The sequence below is a fragment of the Syngnathus floridae genome, chromosome 11 (assembly GCF_059516105.1).
Source record: "Syngnathus floridae isolate MCC-2025c chromosome 11, RoL_Sflo_1.0, whole genome shotgun sequence".
In the NCBI taxonomy this organism is placed as follows: domain Eukaryota; kingdom Metazoa; phylum Chordata; class Actinopteri; order Syngnathiformes; family Syngnathidae; genus Syngnathus; species Syngnathus floridae.
Genome location: NC_142423.1, coordinates 10,855,574 through 10,873,998, shown reverse-complemented (window position 1 = coordinate 10,873,998; position 18,425 = coordinate 10,855,574). Strand labels below are relative to the sequence as shown.

The window sequence follows — 18,425 nt, the reverse complement described above, 5'->3', positions numbered from 1 at the left end:
AGTAATCTCTAGCTATTGATCTGTCTGTCTATGTATTTGTCCACACGCACGTCCAATGTATTAAGTTTATTTTAATTTATTTATCAACAACATACGGGTACAATTTGAAATATGAATGTAATCATTCATGCGTTTAACATTTGATTTGGGTGTGTGTTTTTTTTTTTAAACTGTCAGTCTTGAAGCGAGGCTGTCAGATGTGTGCATGATGCGTGTGTTAGTGCATGCGCTCAGCAGGTTCTGACAGAACATCCTGTCATTTTGCAAACAGGAAGTTTTCTATGACAGTCACAATTGCTCTCCGGCATGCATATCGACGGGATGACGGCCAAACTCTGCCTGATGGCCTTTGCAATTGTACCTCACATGACTCACATGGCTGACATCACCTTGGAAACCATCTCGTAGCTTTGTGACTTTGTAGCGTGTTAGATCGCGCCCTCTTGTGGGGAAAACCCATCAAATGATTACTCAACCTTATTGCGTAATTAATTTTGTTTTTATTGAGCCGCATGTAGCTTTCTAACTTTGATACGTTGAGTCAGACACAAACTAGATTCCCCTTTGCAGCAACCTCACGTCAAAACAATGCTGACGGCATTCCATCGTCCAGATGTTTCCGATGACCTCTGGCTGAAGTCGTGATACCAATTCCCGAAGTGATGATGCGAAAGTGACACCATTTGGCCCACCCGCTTGCCATTGTCCATGATGAAACGTAATCGCCATGCATCCCGCCGTCCCATGAAAGCATTATGTCGCTTCAGCAAGCCGGGCTGTGGAGGACAGCTGCTGTCTGAGGAGGCGGCCCGTCAATCACCCCCCCTCTATTCTCTTCCTCCCTCTGGCGGCTTGACAAGGTCGTTGGGTCTGGTGTGACATCAGCAGATTAGCGTCCGTATGGCACGCTCACCTCACCGACACCTTTGGTTTTGTTGGCTCGCAGACAAAAGAGCACACGTGGTTCGTAGAAATCTGCGCTTGAGCCCGTTGTTCACATATTCTCGCATACGTCTGAACCCAGAGGACTTCAGAGGGCGCACGTGACACGGCACAATGGCGCTCGAGTGCAAACGCCAGCAGCTGTTGCACAATGCAGCCACTCACCAATGCTCTCCAGATTATTGTCATTTATAAAAACATACCGTAAAGTCATAAAAACTGTTTTTGGTCGCAATGCATCCTTTAAATGGACATTGTGTTGCTCTTGTGTTGCCACTGGTGTGTGGCCACGTGGGGGCAATATAAGATAGTGTCCATTAAGACGTCTCAGCTCATTTCACCTCATCAGTACTGCACTAATAATATAGAGAATATGTACATGTGGGTACTGTTATATTGTCTGTCCATATGTGTTGCTCTACTGTTTATGTTCTATCAGTATCACTTCACGCATCCTCTTGGGGACGCAGGTGTTGCCACCATTTTAAATGCCCCGGATTAACCCCAGTTCAGATTCTCAAGAAAGCTTTAGGTGATTTTTTTCTCCCCATTTTTCTGGTAGAAGGTTTATTTAACTGTTTACCACACATTCTTTGAGTATTTTGTTGTTACTACTGATAGTACTGTACTGATCATGTTTTCCTAAATAGAGCAGTGGAGGACTCGAGCGCCTCGGCTGAACCCAAAAAAACCCTCGTCAAGAGCACCCGACCATCTCATTCGCCCTGGCAGTTGGGAAGGCGCGAGACGGCGCTTGATAAGTCGGGGAGGAGGCTCACTTGGACAGACCACATGCGTCGTCAAGTGGCCGAAAACGTGACTGTCAAAAAGCTCAGGAGATTAGAACAAAAATGGTCTCTTTGGACTATTTCGATTGGACAGGGCATTGTTTAAATGTCTGACAGTTTTTTTCCCTAAAAAAAGAAAAATCTGCCTTTTTGAACAAACCTCTTACCTCAAGAGGATTGAGAGCAAAGCAAAGACTGCATTGAGAAAAAAAACATCCTGAGAAAATAGTTAGCTCGGTGCCACACAGCCATTTGGAATTCACGGGTTTATTTAAGAGTTTCTTTATCGAAAGGACTAACAAATAACATTTGACTGACAGCTGAGTGGTGTCTGTGCGAGTAAAGCTGAGTTGTTAATTCTTTTGTCATTGTCATCATTATCAGGGATGTGCAACGCTGTCCTTCCAGCACTCAGACTTCTGGACAAGCTGCCACTTCTGACCGACAAGAGCTGACGAGGCAACACCGACAATGAAATCAGGTGACGCCTTCATTTTCTTGTTTGTGTGCCTTTAAGAACTCCATATAGTCATCAGTACTAAGTGTAGTTGTTTTCTTCCAGTCTGACTGTATTATGCATTCAGGCCTCATTCCTTCCTGACAGTCCCACTTCAAGTTGATTTCTTCTCGTACTTTGTAGATTGTGTAGCTACTTCAGCATGAAGGTCATTGGAAGTTGGGGCTTTAAAGAAAAGATGGAAAGTAGGAGGCTCCAATGTGTGATATTCATTCAAGCCAGCAATCACTCTTGTCTTCCTTATTATGGCTCTGTTCAAGGATTTATTATAGGTGGGTTTTTCTTTGATTAGATTGGACTGTTAGATAATCGCACATTCTTCTGTACGTCCTTCAGAAGGATCGGCTTTAAGGCATATTTGAAAAGGTTTTGGTACAATTCTAGTGTTAGGCTTGTTAGCACATTTCTATTGTTACGGGTTCCATATATTCTAACATTCTCCCTTGTTTGAAAATTCATGCCCGTTGGGATCATGGTATTTTGCCTTTAAATCTCAACCAATAAGCATAACAGGCATAAACAGTTAGTGTACCACTTGTCACCGTGGTAACAAAAAAGCCACAACTCAATGGTGGCCATAAAATTAACAGTGACCCAACCCTCCACAAGGGTAATGTTCTATTAGTAAGGTCCATCAACATTAACATGATTGCCAGGAAGCTGCGTAGGACCTGAGACAAGGAAAAATTAACCTACTGCGTGTCTTTGGCAGAGAGCGTGGCCCCATGGGACAATGATTACGTGACATGAAATGCTCCCACACTTTAACCATTTTCTGTCTTTTTTTGGACATATTTTTCTTCCTATCAACCATATGTACCAAATAACCTTTTCAATTTCTTTGGATGAGCCCACTATGAAATGTTGTATAGTGTCATATGGTATGGTACGGTATTTGTATGGTATGGTTGTTTCCGGTACTCCTGAAAAGGTTCAAAAAGTCACCACTTCCAGTGAAAAGGTCTCATATGACGCTAAAGCGGTCGCTACCGGCCTTAGCGCTCATCCTCAGCAATCCCCCATTAAGTCTCAGAGAGGCAAGGTGCCCACAATCCCTAAATGTCATCGGACAGCTTAAAGAAAGAACAGCTGCTGCCGCTGCTGCGTCTTTAGCATGTTGCCGCCGCCGCCGCATTCCGGGAAGCGTCGAAAGGGGCAACGTGACATTTGCGACAGGCTCCTCTTATGTCCTCCCCAGTCTGTTTCCACGAAACCTCACAGTCATTCCCTTTCTCTCCTCAACCTGCTGTGACCAGGAGACTATAGAACACGCGTCAGCTTAGCAGACCAAACATCACGCTGCGTTTGACATTCATCAATAATGGATGGATGGAGCTTAATTACAGCAGGCGAGAACCATCACGCTGAGCTCAGGCTAACCACTGGGACCTAGACATTGACTGGGCTACAACAAGATATCCTAACGAGTTTTTCTTTTTTTTCTTTTACTCCTTTGTCTGCCATTTTTTGTGAGCAACACTGTCGTAAAAAATGTCAAAATTGATTTTTCAAGAAACTTGTTCATGACTAAAATCATATATTAGGCATCTGTTTTAGTCTTGCTGCTCTTCTCATCACATGGCACTAACTAGTTAGCAGTATGTGGGCAGTTTAGTTGATTTTACTGTCACCGTCGGCGATGCTGTAACAATCTCTCATCAGACTCTTAGCAGGGGAGGAGACAATCAATTGCGAGACGGATTCACGCTTTCTAAATGAGATTAGATGAAGGTTGTCGCCCGTGGAACGAATCAAGATAACGGTCATGATTGAAAACCAGGCAAGCACGGAAAGGACACACAAACTCCATCGCCCGATTCCTCACGCGTTTCAAAGTCATGCATCTGAGATTTAGTCAAGACTCTAAAATGTCTACTACCCACTTTTTCTGGCACTAACGTCGGCTCCAGTTATCCTCAACCCTGAACAAGAACAAGTGATCCTTACCATTTCCCACGGACGTATCACGGACATCCTTGTGAAAAGATAAATCCGCACATAAATAACACCACCACTTCCTTGTGAAAGCTTAGCGTGTCAATTAATCTTCCACCTGTCTTAAAGTCACAACGCTGCCAGCCTGCAAGTTCAATCGATTTTGCGAGTACATTTGGGATGATTAATTGAATTCAATATTTGATTTTCAAGCACAAAAGAAGAAAAACCATGAATATAAATAAAATAGCATTTCAGTTTAAAAAGTAGCTGGAAGTGCTTATATATTCCCACCGCCGATTCAACAAAAATGTGCCGCAGTATCACAGAATTAAATTAATGATTAAAAAAAAAAAAATCATCAGATATTCAAGATAATCAGGCCTTTGCTGACATAAATACGAATTCAGCCGAAATATCACGATGCGTGAGCTGCAGGTTGAAGCTTGTTATCATGCAGGACAGCACGCTTGCTTCGCTGGGATGTCTCTGGTTTTTTCCCCCCTTTTTATGATTAATTGACTGCCTCCCAATGAGAAGGAGACTCGTGGACATATCATGGCGGAGACCCGCTTGAACACGTTCCTGTTAAGATTCAGCTCAAGTGCCGCGACTGGCAGACGTAATGACTGCTTTGTTGCTGAGCGACCTCACGCAGCGCTATCAAAATAAAACCTTACGAGGCCTCCCGACTGCCTTTTTCTATTTTCTAAATTTTGGCAGCTCAAAATGTGCAATCTCTTGTGTCAGTTCCTTAATGAATCTGTCTATTCTACATAAGTGAAACACTAACAGCTGAAAAATGAATGACCAAAATGACCTTGTTAGCTGAGAGACGTCAGCCAAGATGGCGTCTACAGCCATTAACTGCATACGGAGGCAAATAAATGCACAGCGTGTGCGGATTACGCGTCACACGAGGGAGTTCCGTTGACGATAAAAAGAAAGAGCAAACGGGTCAGCGGCAGGCGTGCGTTGAAGATTAGTTCAGATTTCTGCAGTGAGCCTCGGAAATTAAATCTCAGGCGAATTTTTACCATGTGAAAAGTTCATTTTGTTGCGTAATGCAAAGCCGCAAATGCAAATGAGCTACTTTATGGCTGTGTCTTTCAGTGTGCCACTTTACAAAATATTTCTATACTATTTGCCAGTATGATGTAGCTAAATTAAAATATTAAGATACCCATCAGTACATTAAACAGACGCAACATATTTTTCAGAGTACATGTTTCTGCAAAATCCACTTTAATGGCAAATTGTATAAATGATTAAGTGGCATTGGCTTTAAATCTTGGCAATGTAGCTTTGCCAATTTGTCAGGGGTACTGGCAGCCTCCAATTGAGGCTCATTTGGACAAATCCCATTGTCAGAGTTAAAGTATCAGCCGTAAAAGTCAGCCTAAATGGATGCAAAATGGCTTTCTTCCTTTCTTCAAGCTTTTGCTGTTTCACTTCTGCAAGTTGCATATTGTGTGCAATTGTGATAAATTTATACAAGATGTTGACTATAAGTAGGAATTAATTTATGATTAAAAATGACCCTTTTTTCAAATGTGCAAGATAACATGCCGTACAAAAATCCCATCATTTGATTTCAAAGGACACATAAATCACTAGTGGAGGTCAACAAAATGGCACCTGCTTCCTCTCTTTGGCAGATTTCAACGACGGTTAGTTATTATGTCGTCACATCACAGGAAGTGACCTCATGTGTTGACAACGCGGCTGAGACACACCTCCACCGAGGGAGGATGAGATTGTTTTGAGGGTGCGAGCTGAGTCGTGCCACAGTCGGAGGCAGACATCGGAGCTGCACGGCTGTGCCTGTGTGTGTGTGTGTTTGTGTGTGTGTGTGTGTGTCTGCACGCATCATGCTCCCGCTTGGATGCTAATTCTCCTGCTCCTGATCGGACTTAAAGAGGACAGCTGGGGTGTCATTTTTTTTTCGGGGAGGGGGGCTGCACGCTGGGAGCTCCGCCAGGGAATCACAACAGTATTAATAATAAAAGGTGGGGGTGGGTTGTCGGAGAGGGTGGTGGGGGGGAGGGATAATCTTACACCGCGCTTGAGCGATGTTCTGCAGGATTCTCTGTGTGGTCGCAAAGGCTTTTCCCTCTCGCTAAAGGACCGATGGGGGGACGCGGCGGCGGCTTGCCATGCTTGAATCCCACCTCCGCGTCCCAGACCTTTTTGGTGACCGCTGCCAGATCCACCGAGGAACCCCCCGCCCCTACCCTCCGTTTGCCCCCTAAAGCCGCAAACATCCTCCACATGCCCGGTCTGTACCGCTGGTCGCTCGAGTGTCTTCACCCCTTCTGACGCCTAAATGAGCTCTCTGACCTCGTTGCTCCGACGGCACCCCCTAAGCCCCTTTATATTACGCCATGTTCCATCACTGGGGTTGATCCGACTTTCACTCTCCCGTTCCCAAGCCTCATCCCAATCGCCCGTCCTCTGACCCCTACCCTATTTGCCCTCTTTCCTCCCCAAAACTGCTTTCCCCCTCATGACCATGTTGCCATGTGTCTGCTGGCTCCAGCCTGTCCTCATGGTGCTGACCTCTGTGTTCTGGACCCGTGGGGAGAACTGCCCAGCGACCTGCTTGTGCCCAGACCCCCACACGGTGGACTGCAGCGGCCGCGGGCTGACCCACCTCCCGGATGAGATCCCCCTCGACGTCCGCCGGCTCCTGCTGGCCGACAACTGGATACCCCGCATCCCCTCCGACTTCCTGGTTCTGTACAGTGACTTGGTCTACCTGGACTTGCGGAACAACACGTTGTCATACATTGAGCCGGGGACCCTCAGCACCTCTTCTAGGTTGGTCTTCCTGGACCTTGGCAGCAACAACTTGACAGAAATCCCCAAGGGCACTTTCGGGGAGTCCCGGAGTTTGATCAAACTTCGACTGGGTAACAACCCCTACCTGAGCATGGTGAACGAAGACGCCTTCCTGGGACTCACCTCGCTGCGGGAATTAGAACTGGAGCGTAACGCTCTTTCGAGCCTCAAGGTGGGCGCGCTAAGTCAGCTGCCCTCCCTGCGGGTGGTGAGGCTGGAGGGCAACCCTTGGGTGTGCAACTGCAACTTTGCCAGTCTTTTTGCGTGGCTCATGGAGAACAGTCAAAAGCTTCCCAATGGTAAGCAAAACTTTTCCATACACTGTGTTGTGACATATCACGTCTATTTATGTTCTTCCCTGTTCGAGAGGGAACCCCCCCTCCTCCCGAATCTTGTTCTAATTTAGTCTCTTTCTTCCTCCACCCCCATAACCTCCAATGTGAGTGTGTAATATGACACAATAGTCCTTGTTCGAGGATGAAGCTGCAATGAGATACACATTGAAACAAGAATTTTAGTCATGGGAAACTATTTTAGTTCAGTTCATGGTCATGTAAAACAGACTTACCTTATGTCCAGTTGCTCAACATACAGTTTTTATCTTATCCAGTGATGAATAGGTTTCTCTCAGCAAAAATCCGCTGGGACAGGCCCCAGCTCACCTGTGACCCTAATGAGGAAAAGACGGATAGAAATTGGACGGATTCATGAATGAGCCTTTTGATCAAATTGCAATTCGCCAAGAGTGGACTTCCCTTCTCTCGCCAAAAGTCAAATGCAATAGGTTCCAGCTCACCAATTGACATTGTGCCCTGCGAGGGACTGGCAACTTGCTTATCTCCTCAAAGGTCAGGTGGGATATACTTCTGCTTACCTGTGATTAGGTTGCTGTTCTTCTTTTGCACGGTCATTTGATTTATCAGTTTATTTTTTTTTACATAATAGCGGGCAACGGTTAGACATTTTAGGTCTTGTGACTTTGAGTTAGATAACAGGGCAGAAGCTTTGCTCTGTGTGTCTAAATGCTCCCGAGGAACAACACAAGGATCACACTCAAGTCTCAGTCCTATTGTGCTGTGGCTGTGAGCCGATGGGCCTCCAACAGCCATAGGGGGTTTTATGCTATTTGTTCTAGTTCAGGCACTAAAAAAAAAAAAGTCTCTTTAATATCCACTTTCATTCAGCTCAAAGTAGATAGCATATCCCATCAGACACTGCACAAATAGTTCCTACTAAAGCGGAACCACACGAGTACTATTGACGTCTTTTAGTTAGCGGTGGAGTGCGAGGAAGCTTTGCACGACAAATTGCTCGTGCTGTTGTTCAGTGTTTGTCCAAATTGAGCTCGAAGAAAGAATTTAGGAGGAAAATGTGATATAAATGCATCTTTTTGCGGAGGCTGCTGCCGAGAGGGAGTGGGTGGTTGTACTTCTTCTTCTCCTGTCACTGGTCCAAAGTTGCTTGGGTGTAAGTGTTGACCTACCAACAAAAATCAGCCTCCTTAGCTCCAATCTAAGCTGGTTACACACAATATTGATAATCGCATCTGACTGGAGGAGATCTTCCCCCCTTTTGATCAATGTCAGCAAAGACCAGATGTCTCGAAAAGACCATCCATAGCAATTATGCTGTGGCGCTGGATGTGATAGTGTTTTTCTCCCTCTCTGATCCACGAGGCAAACAGTCCGGGCTAACAATCGTAAATCCTCCTGTATTTGGTCGGGTCAGTCTTGGTATTACAACAGACGTTTGGTTTAAGGGAGTTTCTCAGGGGAGATATTATGTACTGTGTGCTGTGTTGGTCGTCAATGGAAAAACTGGCTTTGAGACAGACAAAAGCCAGTCCTTAACCTTATTTACGATTTCATATGAACCAATACATGAAATATTAAAGCTCGGGGTGAAAAGCAGCGCACAAAGCTTGCTGCCAGTGCTCATTCAAACGGAATGGAGCGATCTGTCTCATTCATTTGTTCTCCTCATCTGCGTCCAAAGCCCTCCGGCGGCTGCCCTAAGCCACCACCCCCGAGGCAGGCTCGAGATGCTGGGTTGCGACTGGAGAACTCTCATTTAAGTGAGTTGAACCCAGTAAGCTCGGGAATTGTTTTAGCCCAAGCTTCACTAATATATCAGTGAGAAATGAAGTTGTAAATAAGTATTGTTGTAAAACACCATTGTGTTCAGAGGCCCCGGTGGCCGGTTCTGTTTCGCTCGCACTGGAAATGGCTTGCGGAGTGGAGTTACTTGCCGCTAGATCAGTTAGCCAGTCAGTAGACAATAGCGTCATGACCCCAGTCGGCCTGTGTTTTTAGAGCCAGCTTCTCAAGTGCGGTTACCATTATAAATACACAGCCCTAAAAAAAAGTGTAAAAGAAAAGCGACCACTCAGACCATTCAAGTGTAAAACCGGTATAATGGTAATGTGGCTTTTGGCAAAATCACAGTGACAAAACCTGTCACCAATACCAAAAATCCATGAATATGTGACTTCCCTAAAAAGTGTTTATAATTGCCTGCATCAATAGTTTAAACTGTATATATACTACAAATTATGATCACCACATATTATATTTTCAATACCTAACAAATGTTTTTATTAAAAGAAAAAAATCCCCAAAGAGTCTTTTTTTTAACCTGTTAGACTAAAGTCCCAGACTAAACCTCCATATAAAAGTTTTTGGGGCGTTTGTAGCAAGAACATTAATTAGACTTGGTCCAAAAGTGAATAGCTGTGGAAAATGTGAAAAGTTTCATTTAGGAATCTGGGGAATTAATTTGCGAAACTGACATTTCGTTTGCACTTTGATGAATTTGTGTCCACGTGACACATAAACACAATGTAGCGTTTGAAGTGCTGTCTCAACAAATGAAAATGCCAGCCCCCCCCTCAAAAGCACACGCGCACAATTACTCTAGTTTCAAGGCTCAGCTTCTACTGAAGGTTGTCATGGTAACAAAAGCTAGTCTTTTCCGCGGACCAGTAGTGTGGGGTGGGGTGGACAATCGCTACACTTGCATGAGACCTGCATTTTTTAAATAATTTTTTTCTATGTTTTCAAAGAACAAAGTAGCCTGCAAAGAAGGATTACGATAGTGTCAGTCCACCGCCTATCTGTCTACAAAGCAAATTCATCAAATGATTTCCAAAGCATGCCATTGGAAGCAATAGCACAGATGGGCCGCTCATTAGCGAATGAGGTTGACATGATGCTATTTTGTAATATGCTTTGACTCTGGTGAGTGCCGTCGGTGTGGGAGGTGGGAGTACATGTTTCATTCATCACAGAGTGAGAAACTCAATTATGTGACATGAGACAAAGTGCTTCTATAGCCTATGCAGTAATCTATGGAGTTCATAAAAAAAAAAGGGAGCACAAGTAATTGATGCTCTGTCCCCTGCAGAAATGTTTACCATCATCCCAAAACATTGTCATACAATATCAATCTGTTTTACAGAGCGTTGTATTACATGCATCAAGAAAATGTACTTCCTTGACACCAATTAAAATACTTTTCTATTCAGACTACTGGCATCTCCCATCTAGAAAAAGGGCACAAAAGGGAAACCAGTAAATTGAATTTGCGAATATTGATTTACTGTGCCGTACACGCAGGTTTTTTTTCTTCGTGTGGTTGGCGCGTCTTCATCTATCAGCCACTATGCCGTTTCTTTGTCAACAAGTCTCAATCCGCATTGTGCTTCCTGCTCATGTAGGTGTTTATGAATTGCGTGTTAAAACACATCATGAGTAGGAGGTGCAAATAATGTTGTAAATTAGAAAACATGAAGACTGAAAGTCATATTAGGGTTGCTCAGTTTACAACTCCTACTGAAATTATGCACAAGTGAGAACATGCTATAGTTATAATTACAGTCGATATTTGTAAAGAAAAAAAAAAACAGCCAGACAAACAAAACACGAATAGTAAGCATGCTGGTTCAGGTATAGCACGAAAGTTAAAACTTAACAAGGGGCTAATGCGAAACTGTTGGAAGTGCAGATGATGCTAAATGGGTAATGCAGGATATAAAGGTCAGAAGCTATCCTCAGGGTCTACATGAAAATGTTGCTAATTAAGGCATACACATGTTTTGCTATCCAATAATGATCTAAAGGTTAAAATGCACAGCACAAGGAACCAAAAGCTAATCCAAAAGAGCGTTACCATATTCGGACAAGCACACACTCCGCTATTTTTGAAATCGTCCTGAGATCTTCACGGTTCCCCCGACGGCCTGCATAATGTAGCAGCCAGAGAGCCCCACGCTGCAAAACCCAATTCCCATTTCATTTTTCACTTCTTGATTTCCCCCGTGATGTCGACTTCACGGATTGGCACACTTGTGTGTTTGCATAAGTTTGGTTACTGCCGGTCAGTGAAATGACAGATGCTAAAAAAAATTGAGGATGTTTTATGATTGGGAAGTGAAAAATTTTTTTTTCTAAGGAAGATTAGACCAACATACTGTATTTCCTCTGATAGTGGCTGGGAAAGTATTTGTACTAAGTCTAGACATGTAGCAGCTTCTGTTCAATGAAGGGTTTTAATTTACTGAAGTTTTGTTAAGTCCTGCTGCTGTGATGTCATGCTAGTTAGAGATCTTAGCGGAGATGTAACGTACAGAACCAAACTGTACTGCTGGGTACTTGTGGCTATTGTTGCCATAATTACAGCTGGTCGATGTGTTTTCCCATCTATTTGGAGAAAGGCTAAACTTATTAAAGTGTGACTAATTGGGACACAGAGTCTCGAGTGCGTAGGACATGATTTGTGTCTAGGTTAGGTGCATAAACAGGAAACTGCTTTTTGTCAGTGTTTTTGTACACTTTCTAATCAGGTAGCTGAATGTTTGATTAAGGGATGAGTGTAAACATGATCCAGTGCTGTCTTGTCCGCCGGTGGGTTAAGGATGAACAAAGGCTATGTATAATTCAGGGTGACACAGTTCTCTGGGTGCCTTGGCCAGGGTAATTGGAGCTGGAGCTGCCTGCCGGGCACGGCAGGCCAGCTCTACGAGCAGCTTTGCCACAAAGTAGCAGCTCATTTGATGGGGGATTCAAAGCCTCTGTTTGTATTTCCAGCCTATCAAGTTGCCAAGCTGCGAAATGCACTGTTGTCTTGAAATACAAAAAAAATGGTAAGCCGCGAGCCGCCCACGACATCACTGGCTATCTTTACACCTCGTGTGGAATGTGATGATACAAACATGATTAATTTGAACACAGGCCGGCATCTGCTTGTATTATTATGAAATGCTACTTTGTGCCACGACGAGGTGTTGTCAAAAAGCCATGCTGATGAAACGTGCTGTGATTGGGTCTCCATGCAGAAGGAATCCCCTCCTGAGTGATGCACCCCCCATCCCGCGCTGTCGCATGGACGCTCGTCATTCTGCATCTCACTCGCCTCCCTGCTCGGCTCTTTCCCTCCCCCATCTTCGCCATGACCTATGAATTTTTCATTGCTTTTTTATGACTTCATGGCTCCGTGATCGGCCCCTCAATGATTCCTCATTACATCTGCTTGATATTTAATCGGCATGATTCATATCAGAGGGCGATTGGGTCATTACGGCGTACCTTTTGTCTCTGCGACATGAACAACGTGGATTCATACGACGGAAAGAACGACGGTTGCTAGTTTATCACTGACACTAAAATAAACTTTGTTAAACAGAGAGGGAAGAATTGGTAGATCAATCAGGCCTGAAAATGGTGGGTCAGTCGTCCCGTGGCTGACTGTAATCCCTGTGTAATCCATCAACTGGAGGATTGGTGTGGCGTCATATTATTAGTTTCAATGCTAGTATGACGTCAAAGATGAGTGTTATCCTTTCCTTTTATCCCTCGACATGGACACCGGGTTTAGAAAAAGTGATTGCAAAAGTGTATCTAGCAGGATATGTTCCTGAAGCAAACCAGGTACATTGTTTACAAACACAACTGAGTTGGACCACAGGAAGCAAACATTATGATGGACTATACCATTTGTGGACTATTTCCAAGACATAGCATCTTCCACCTATCAAATAATGGAAGTACTTTAAAAAATGGTGCATTCCCCGATTAACCGATGAAGTAATTGATAGGATAATTGATTTCAAAAATATTTTGTGACAGCCCTAGTTGTGATGCATTGCTAATGAGGTTTAGGATGTGACAGTTTCAGAGGTTGTAATTGGATTTTGCAGGAGACTGATTTTTAGGTCTTGGGAAAGGTTATAATGTTCACCCTATTTTCCCATCACTTTTCCATAATCGCTTCTCAATGATGGCACTCTGTTTTTTTATTTAACTCTGCGTCCTTCCTCCTGTCCTCTAATGTCACTGAGCCGCCTTGTTACCGGCGGTGACAGCGAGAGGCTGGAATTGTTTTCACCTTGTGAGTCAGCATGTGTGTCATTGTGACAAAATGCGGACTTCCTCTTGTTGGAATTAGCCAAGTGTGAGAACCAGCGTCTGGTGCCAAAGCTCTGATAACCATTTTGATTTGACATACAGGCTGCATTCTAAAATCAGCATGTGTTTGCATTTCCATGATTTAATGCTGAATGGTTTGCTGAATTGATTCATCAATTCACAGGAGACCACATGTAGGGAATGTTTTGCTCATGATAATCTCCACTAAAAGCTCCCCTGAGTCAAAGTGTTAAAGTGCCCGCTGCTTAGAAAGTGCCCTGCCATATTGTTTGTTATGCAAGAATAATAGAGTCTATACTCTCGAGTCATAACAAGCCACAATATTTTCAGCCTGTTATTGTCATTGGGCTTCTTAACTGTATTACCACTAAGGTTATGCGTCCGGCATTACTGTCCGGAAGCAGACATCCGCACACATACTGGACGTTTGGCAGGTCTCGGAATTAATGTCGTTATTTCCCGGTGTGCTCTTTCATGCCATAATCAATAACATTGGCTTGTTGTCAGTTAGCTCTGATTCAGGAGATCATGATCTTGAACCTGACGGACGAGGCTCTGGTTGCCTCATCGTTCTTTGCATACGCTCCTACTCGGGACCTGTGACAACCACTAGGCTCACAAGGTCATTAAAGCAAAGCAATTACATGTCATGGTGGACCCGCCATATTTCACACTTTGACAGATTATGTCAGACTCCAATCTGGGAAAATACGTCTTTATTGTCACAATGATCTATGCAAATTAACCTCCCATCCATCCACTTTTGGTAAGTCAAGTCAAATTTATTTCTGCATCCCTTAATCACAGAAACGTCTAAAGAGCTTCACAAGTTGAGAAATTATAATGACATACCTTGATCATAAGCCCCAGGAGGGCAAGGTAGAACTCAAAAAGTGTTTAAGGTTTTCACGAACGAAAAATCTTCATCATGTAAGCAATCATAAAAATGTTTTAAATGCTGACATCTGCACCCGGCCATACAAATAATGAGGAGATTTGCAATTACCACTGACTGCGTTTTCAGTGGCAATAATTAAAATCTTGATGACATTTATTTTAGGGCATATTGCACAACAATAAGCCTCAGTCATCTTGCCCTTGCACGTTACATAATCCGCTGAACGGACGCCGCGCCAAAGCATTGCTGCACAAATTGTAACATGGCGTCACTCACTCGCTCGCGAGCCTGCTTCAGCATGTCTGGCAAGTCTGTCTAATCATATTTTCTCTTGGGGCCCAGGAGTGGAAGGCATGGAGTGCTCCCTCCCCATGGATGGCCGCCGCGTGTCCCTGACCCAACTCTCCAATGACAGCTTCCGCGAGTGCCAGGCCAGCCTGACTCTGACGGACCTGCTCATTATCATTTTCTCGGGCATTTCCGTGTCTGTGGTAGCCATCATGACCAGCTTCTTCCTGGCGTCCACCGTTCACTGCTTCCAGCGCTGGAGTAAAGGTTCCAAAGGTGATGAAGAGGAGAGCGAGGAATGACAAGTATGTGCTTTCATAAAGGGCTGGTCTGATCCAGATGTTTCTCACGTGGACAAGAGTCCGCAAAACTGGAAGCGTGAGACGCGCTGACAGATTTGTGCTGCTTCCTCCCTGCTGAACATCCGTCCGGGACTTGGAATCATTTGGCAAAGTTGTTGATTTCTTTGCAAAGAGGTATCTTGACATGATATCAAAAGTCACTCCTGAGGGATATGATATTATTAGTGGGCTGTTCAGCTCCACTCAACATGACTTTGAATTTTTCAAACATAGCTTGGGTAGCAATTTCCATAGTTTGCTTAAAAAAGAAATAAAGAAAGAAAAAAAAAAGAAAAAGAAACCGCAGGGAAAAGTTTGGGCTGTGTTCACACCTGTAGTTTGGCACTCATGTCCTGACCAAAGTTAACAAAGAGGTACATGGATTTGGTGTTTTTGAGATTTTAATATCAATACCCTTCCGGTAAAGAAATGATTTTCTCAAAATATGAATTCCCCAAATCAGCAGAGACTTGCAAGAAAATTCAAAAAACAAAATTTAAATTGATTATATGCAGGTGTGTCTCAATAAATTAGAATATGGAGGAAAACTATTTCACAAATTGAACTGAAAAAATCAAAACTGCAAACAAGTGTGAACACAACCTTTATAATAACATTTTCAGAGGGTTACAGTTGATCATACCCAAGGAAATATCCGAAAGATGTCATACAGACCAATGACCTCAATATTTGACCTATGACATCACATCCTGTCATTCATGCCGTCTTTTTTTTCTAAAAAAAAAGACATGTACAGCGTACAGGCAGATTTCCCGGTATATTATATATACTATGTAGTCACACACATATATGTGCACAATTCAAACAATCATCGTATAAATCCAGAGAATATACTCTTTCTTTAGCTTGATGTAGAAAGATGAAATAGCTCTGAGTATAACCCTCACAGTTAGAGCAACAAAAAAAAGTGGTATACTAAAAGAAGAGTACGTGTACAACTATTGTGTCAATGAATGCACTTTAAATGGTGAAATTATCAAATAATGTGACAGCCCTAATTACGCCATTCCGACTGGTTTTGTCCTCAACTGCCAAAGATCAGGTTGGAGTGAAAAGAGCCTTTAGGATTTTAATTCACTCAATTTTTCTTCTTTTATTCATTTCAGTGTTTCAAATTCAGTGAGTTATTATTGTCATATTACTGCCAGGCCACTTGAGGCCCTCAGACTTCATCATGAAATCTTTCCATTTAAGAGTGCCCATTAGAAGTCACTTAATAAATGATCAACATTAGACTGCCGATCCCTTGTTGTGCTTTTAGAAACGTTCTTCCAGCATATGAAGCTAATGAGAGGTTTGATTAACTAAAGTATGACAGTCACATTTTTCATTCTGATTGAAGGTGGCATGAATGAGTTAATTGCATTCTGAAAACCAGTATATGTATTCAAGCTTTCTTCTGCGGTGAAGTGGAAATAATTGTGTCATGCTGAGAGAAAGGAATGGAAAGAATCACACAAAAAAGAACTAGATAAATGTTATTGGAACGGTGTGTTCGTTGGTTTGAAATGAACGGTGGTGACGTTGAGGGTGAAGCATTCTCAGCACAAAGCAACATGATAGCGGGAAAGTGATGGACACACATCTACCGACAATCATGCCAAATTTGAATATTCCCCCCCCCCTTAAGGTCAAAGTTAGCAAATGCCTACAGAAAAGAAAGAAAACAGTTGAGCTCGGCAATCATAAATTTCAAACATTCAATATAGTTATGATGGCAAATCCGATTTGGGTTGATTTGAGAATTGTGAACACCAGTGAACACTTGATGTTTCTCGGTCTCAATATGGCGGATGACTTCTTCCACAACAGAAAATTGGATGCTAAGTAGTGAAAATCAGCGAATTCCCCATGAATAGGTTTATAACTGCCTAAAGGTGCTATCAAATCACAGCAAAGTTCTACATGAAGCTCCTCAACTCATTTAAACGTTGTTTCTGGGCACAACGATGCCACCAAAGATGGCACCAAAACAATATTTTTATTCTTGGCAGAGCTTTGGCCTGAGCATGGAAATGAATTATAAATTTATGGGCAACAGGAAAAGCTCTTGGGTTTTTATTCCTCTCCCAGGGCTAATTTTAGACGATCAGATAGAATAGAATGTTGGAGAACCAAAACCATGAAGGATCTGGGCTAGCATTTTTTATGTCGCTTATCTCCTTGGGTTTTAAAGTACGTATATGTCTTGTATTTTGCTTGGCTAGCTAATGAGGCTTAGTGCTAACTTGGACCTGTTTGCATCCTCTTCCATTTCTTTAGACATTACAAATACAGATCCCAAGCCTAATTAGGATACATAAACGTGAATTTAGCAAGCTCAAATGTTCCGGAATCAAATGGTACAAATTCCCACGCCGCTAAGTATGATTTTCTCCTTCAATAAATGTTTCTTTCAGTGTAGTGGAAGGAATCCAAGAGGGACTTTGTTTTTATACATATCATTCTGGGTTCCAACTACTGTGTAGTTGGTGTACTGACAAATTCTTATGTTAGCTTAGCTCTTGGCTCTTGACGCATACGTTCGCATGACATGACTTCACGACCTCTTTTGCAAACACCGAGACATTCGAGCATGCACTGCTGCATTAACTACTCTTAGATTCATGTCTATTTTTATATTGAACCTTTTAGAATGGTTACTGCCACGCTCTCCTGGGTCAGTGTTGACATTGCGGACTTCCAGTAGCCACCTCTGTCATATGGCTTTGTTAGATGCATATCGAAGCTGCCCTATCTTAAAGAGAGGTGACCGGTCAGAATCAAATTGAGATTATAAACATCAATGACCGCGACGCCGTTGTTGCACATGAATGCATTTGAAAATGTCAAACACGTCATATGTGTAGCTGTACTCTGTTTGGTTAAAAAACAAAATTAAAAACTTTTTTTTCTGTCTACTTGTTGTCCCTTCTATGTGGCTTATGTACCTTTGTTTTTCTAATGAACCAAATCCTTAAAATGCTCATCAAACTTTGATCTTATGCCTTTGCCCACATTAAAAAGCTTTATTGGCAGTTAAGCACTGACTGGCCTAAACTTTAGATTAGCTGCTTCCAATTGGTGCCCATTTGATAAAATGTCTTAGTTGTGTCAGGTCCAAAAATGAGCCTCTGAATTTTCTTGAATTTTTTTGTTTGGAACCAAAATGGCTGCTTTGCTTTTCAATTTGAGTCTTTGCAGAATATGACAGACATGTCGACCAAATTTTCCTGACTATCGATCTAACTGATGTGAAGAAAGCGACCACTTGCTAAAATGGTAACTATACATTTTTGTGATTCTGTGTTTTCTGTATTTTCAACCACCAAAAGCACGATATGAGACCTCTCAGTGAAAATTGTTGTATATTGTAAATCAAATTGACTTACTAATAACAATGCCAAGAGAGTCTTTGCCATGCAAGCCCTTAATATCATTTTAAGATGACCC

At 42.9% G+C, this 18,425-nt stretch overlaps 1 protein-coding gene and 1 long non-coding RNA gene across 2 annotated transcripts; one reads left to right on the top strand and one right to left on the bottom strand.

The window, feature by feature from the left end:
* Window positions 1-5,683: 5,683 nt before the first annotated feature.
* LOC148391056 (uncharacterized) lies at window positions 5,684-11,330 on the bottom strand. The gene is made up of 3 exons (XR_015861227.1): window positions 11,191-11,330; window positions 7,592-7,693; window positions 5,684-7,506 (listed from the first exon to the last, which is right to left on the bottom strand). It is a non-coding gene; the product is annotated as an uncharacterized LOC148391056 (long non-coding RNA).
* Window positions 6,218-17,893, top strand: LOC148391055 (leucine-rich repeat-containing protein 38-like). The gene is made up of 2 exons (XM_088389247.1): window positions 6,218-7,322; window positions 14,686-17,893. The coding sequence occupies exons 1-2, from the start codon at window positions 6,689-6,691 to the stop codon at window positions 14,931-14,933; spliced, it is 882 nt and encodes a 293-aa protein (XP_088245373.1). The 5' UTR covers window positions 6,218-6,688; the 3' UTR covers window positions 14,934-17,893.
* The last annotated feature ends 532 nt before the right edge of the window (window positions 17,894-18,425 follow it).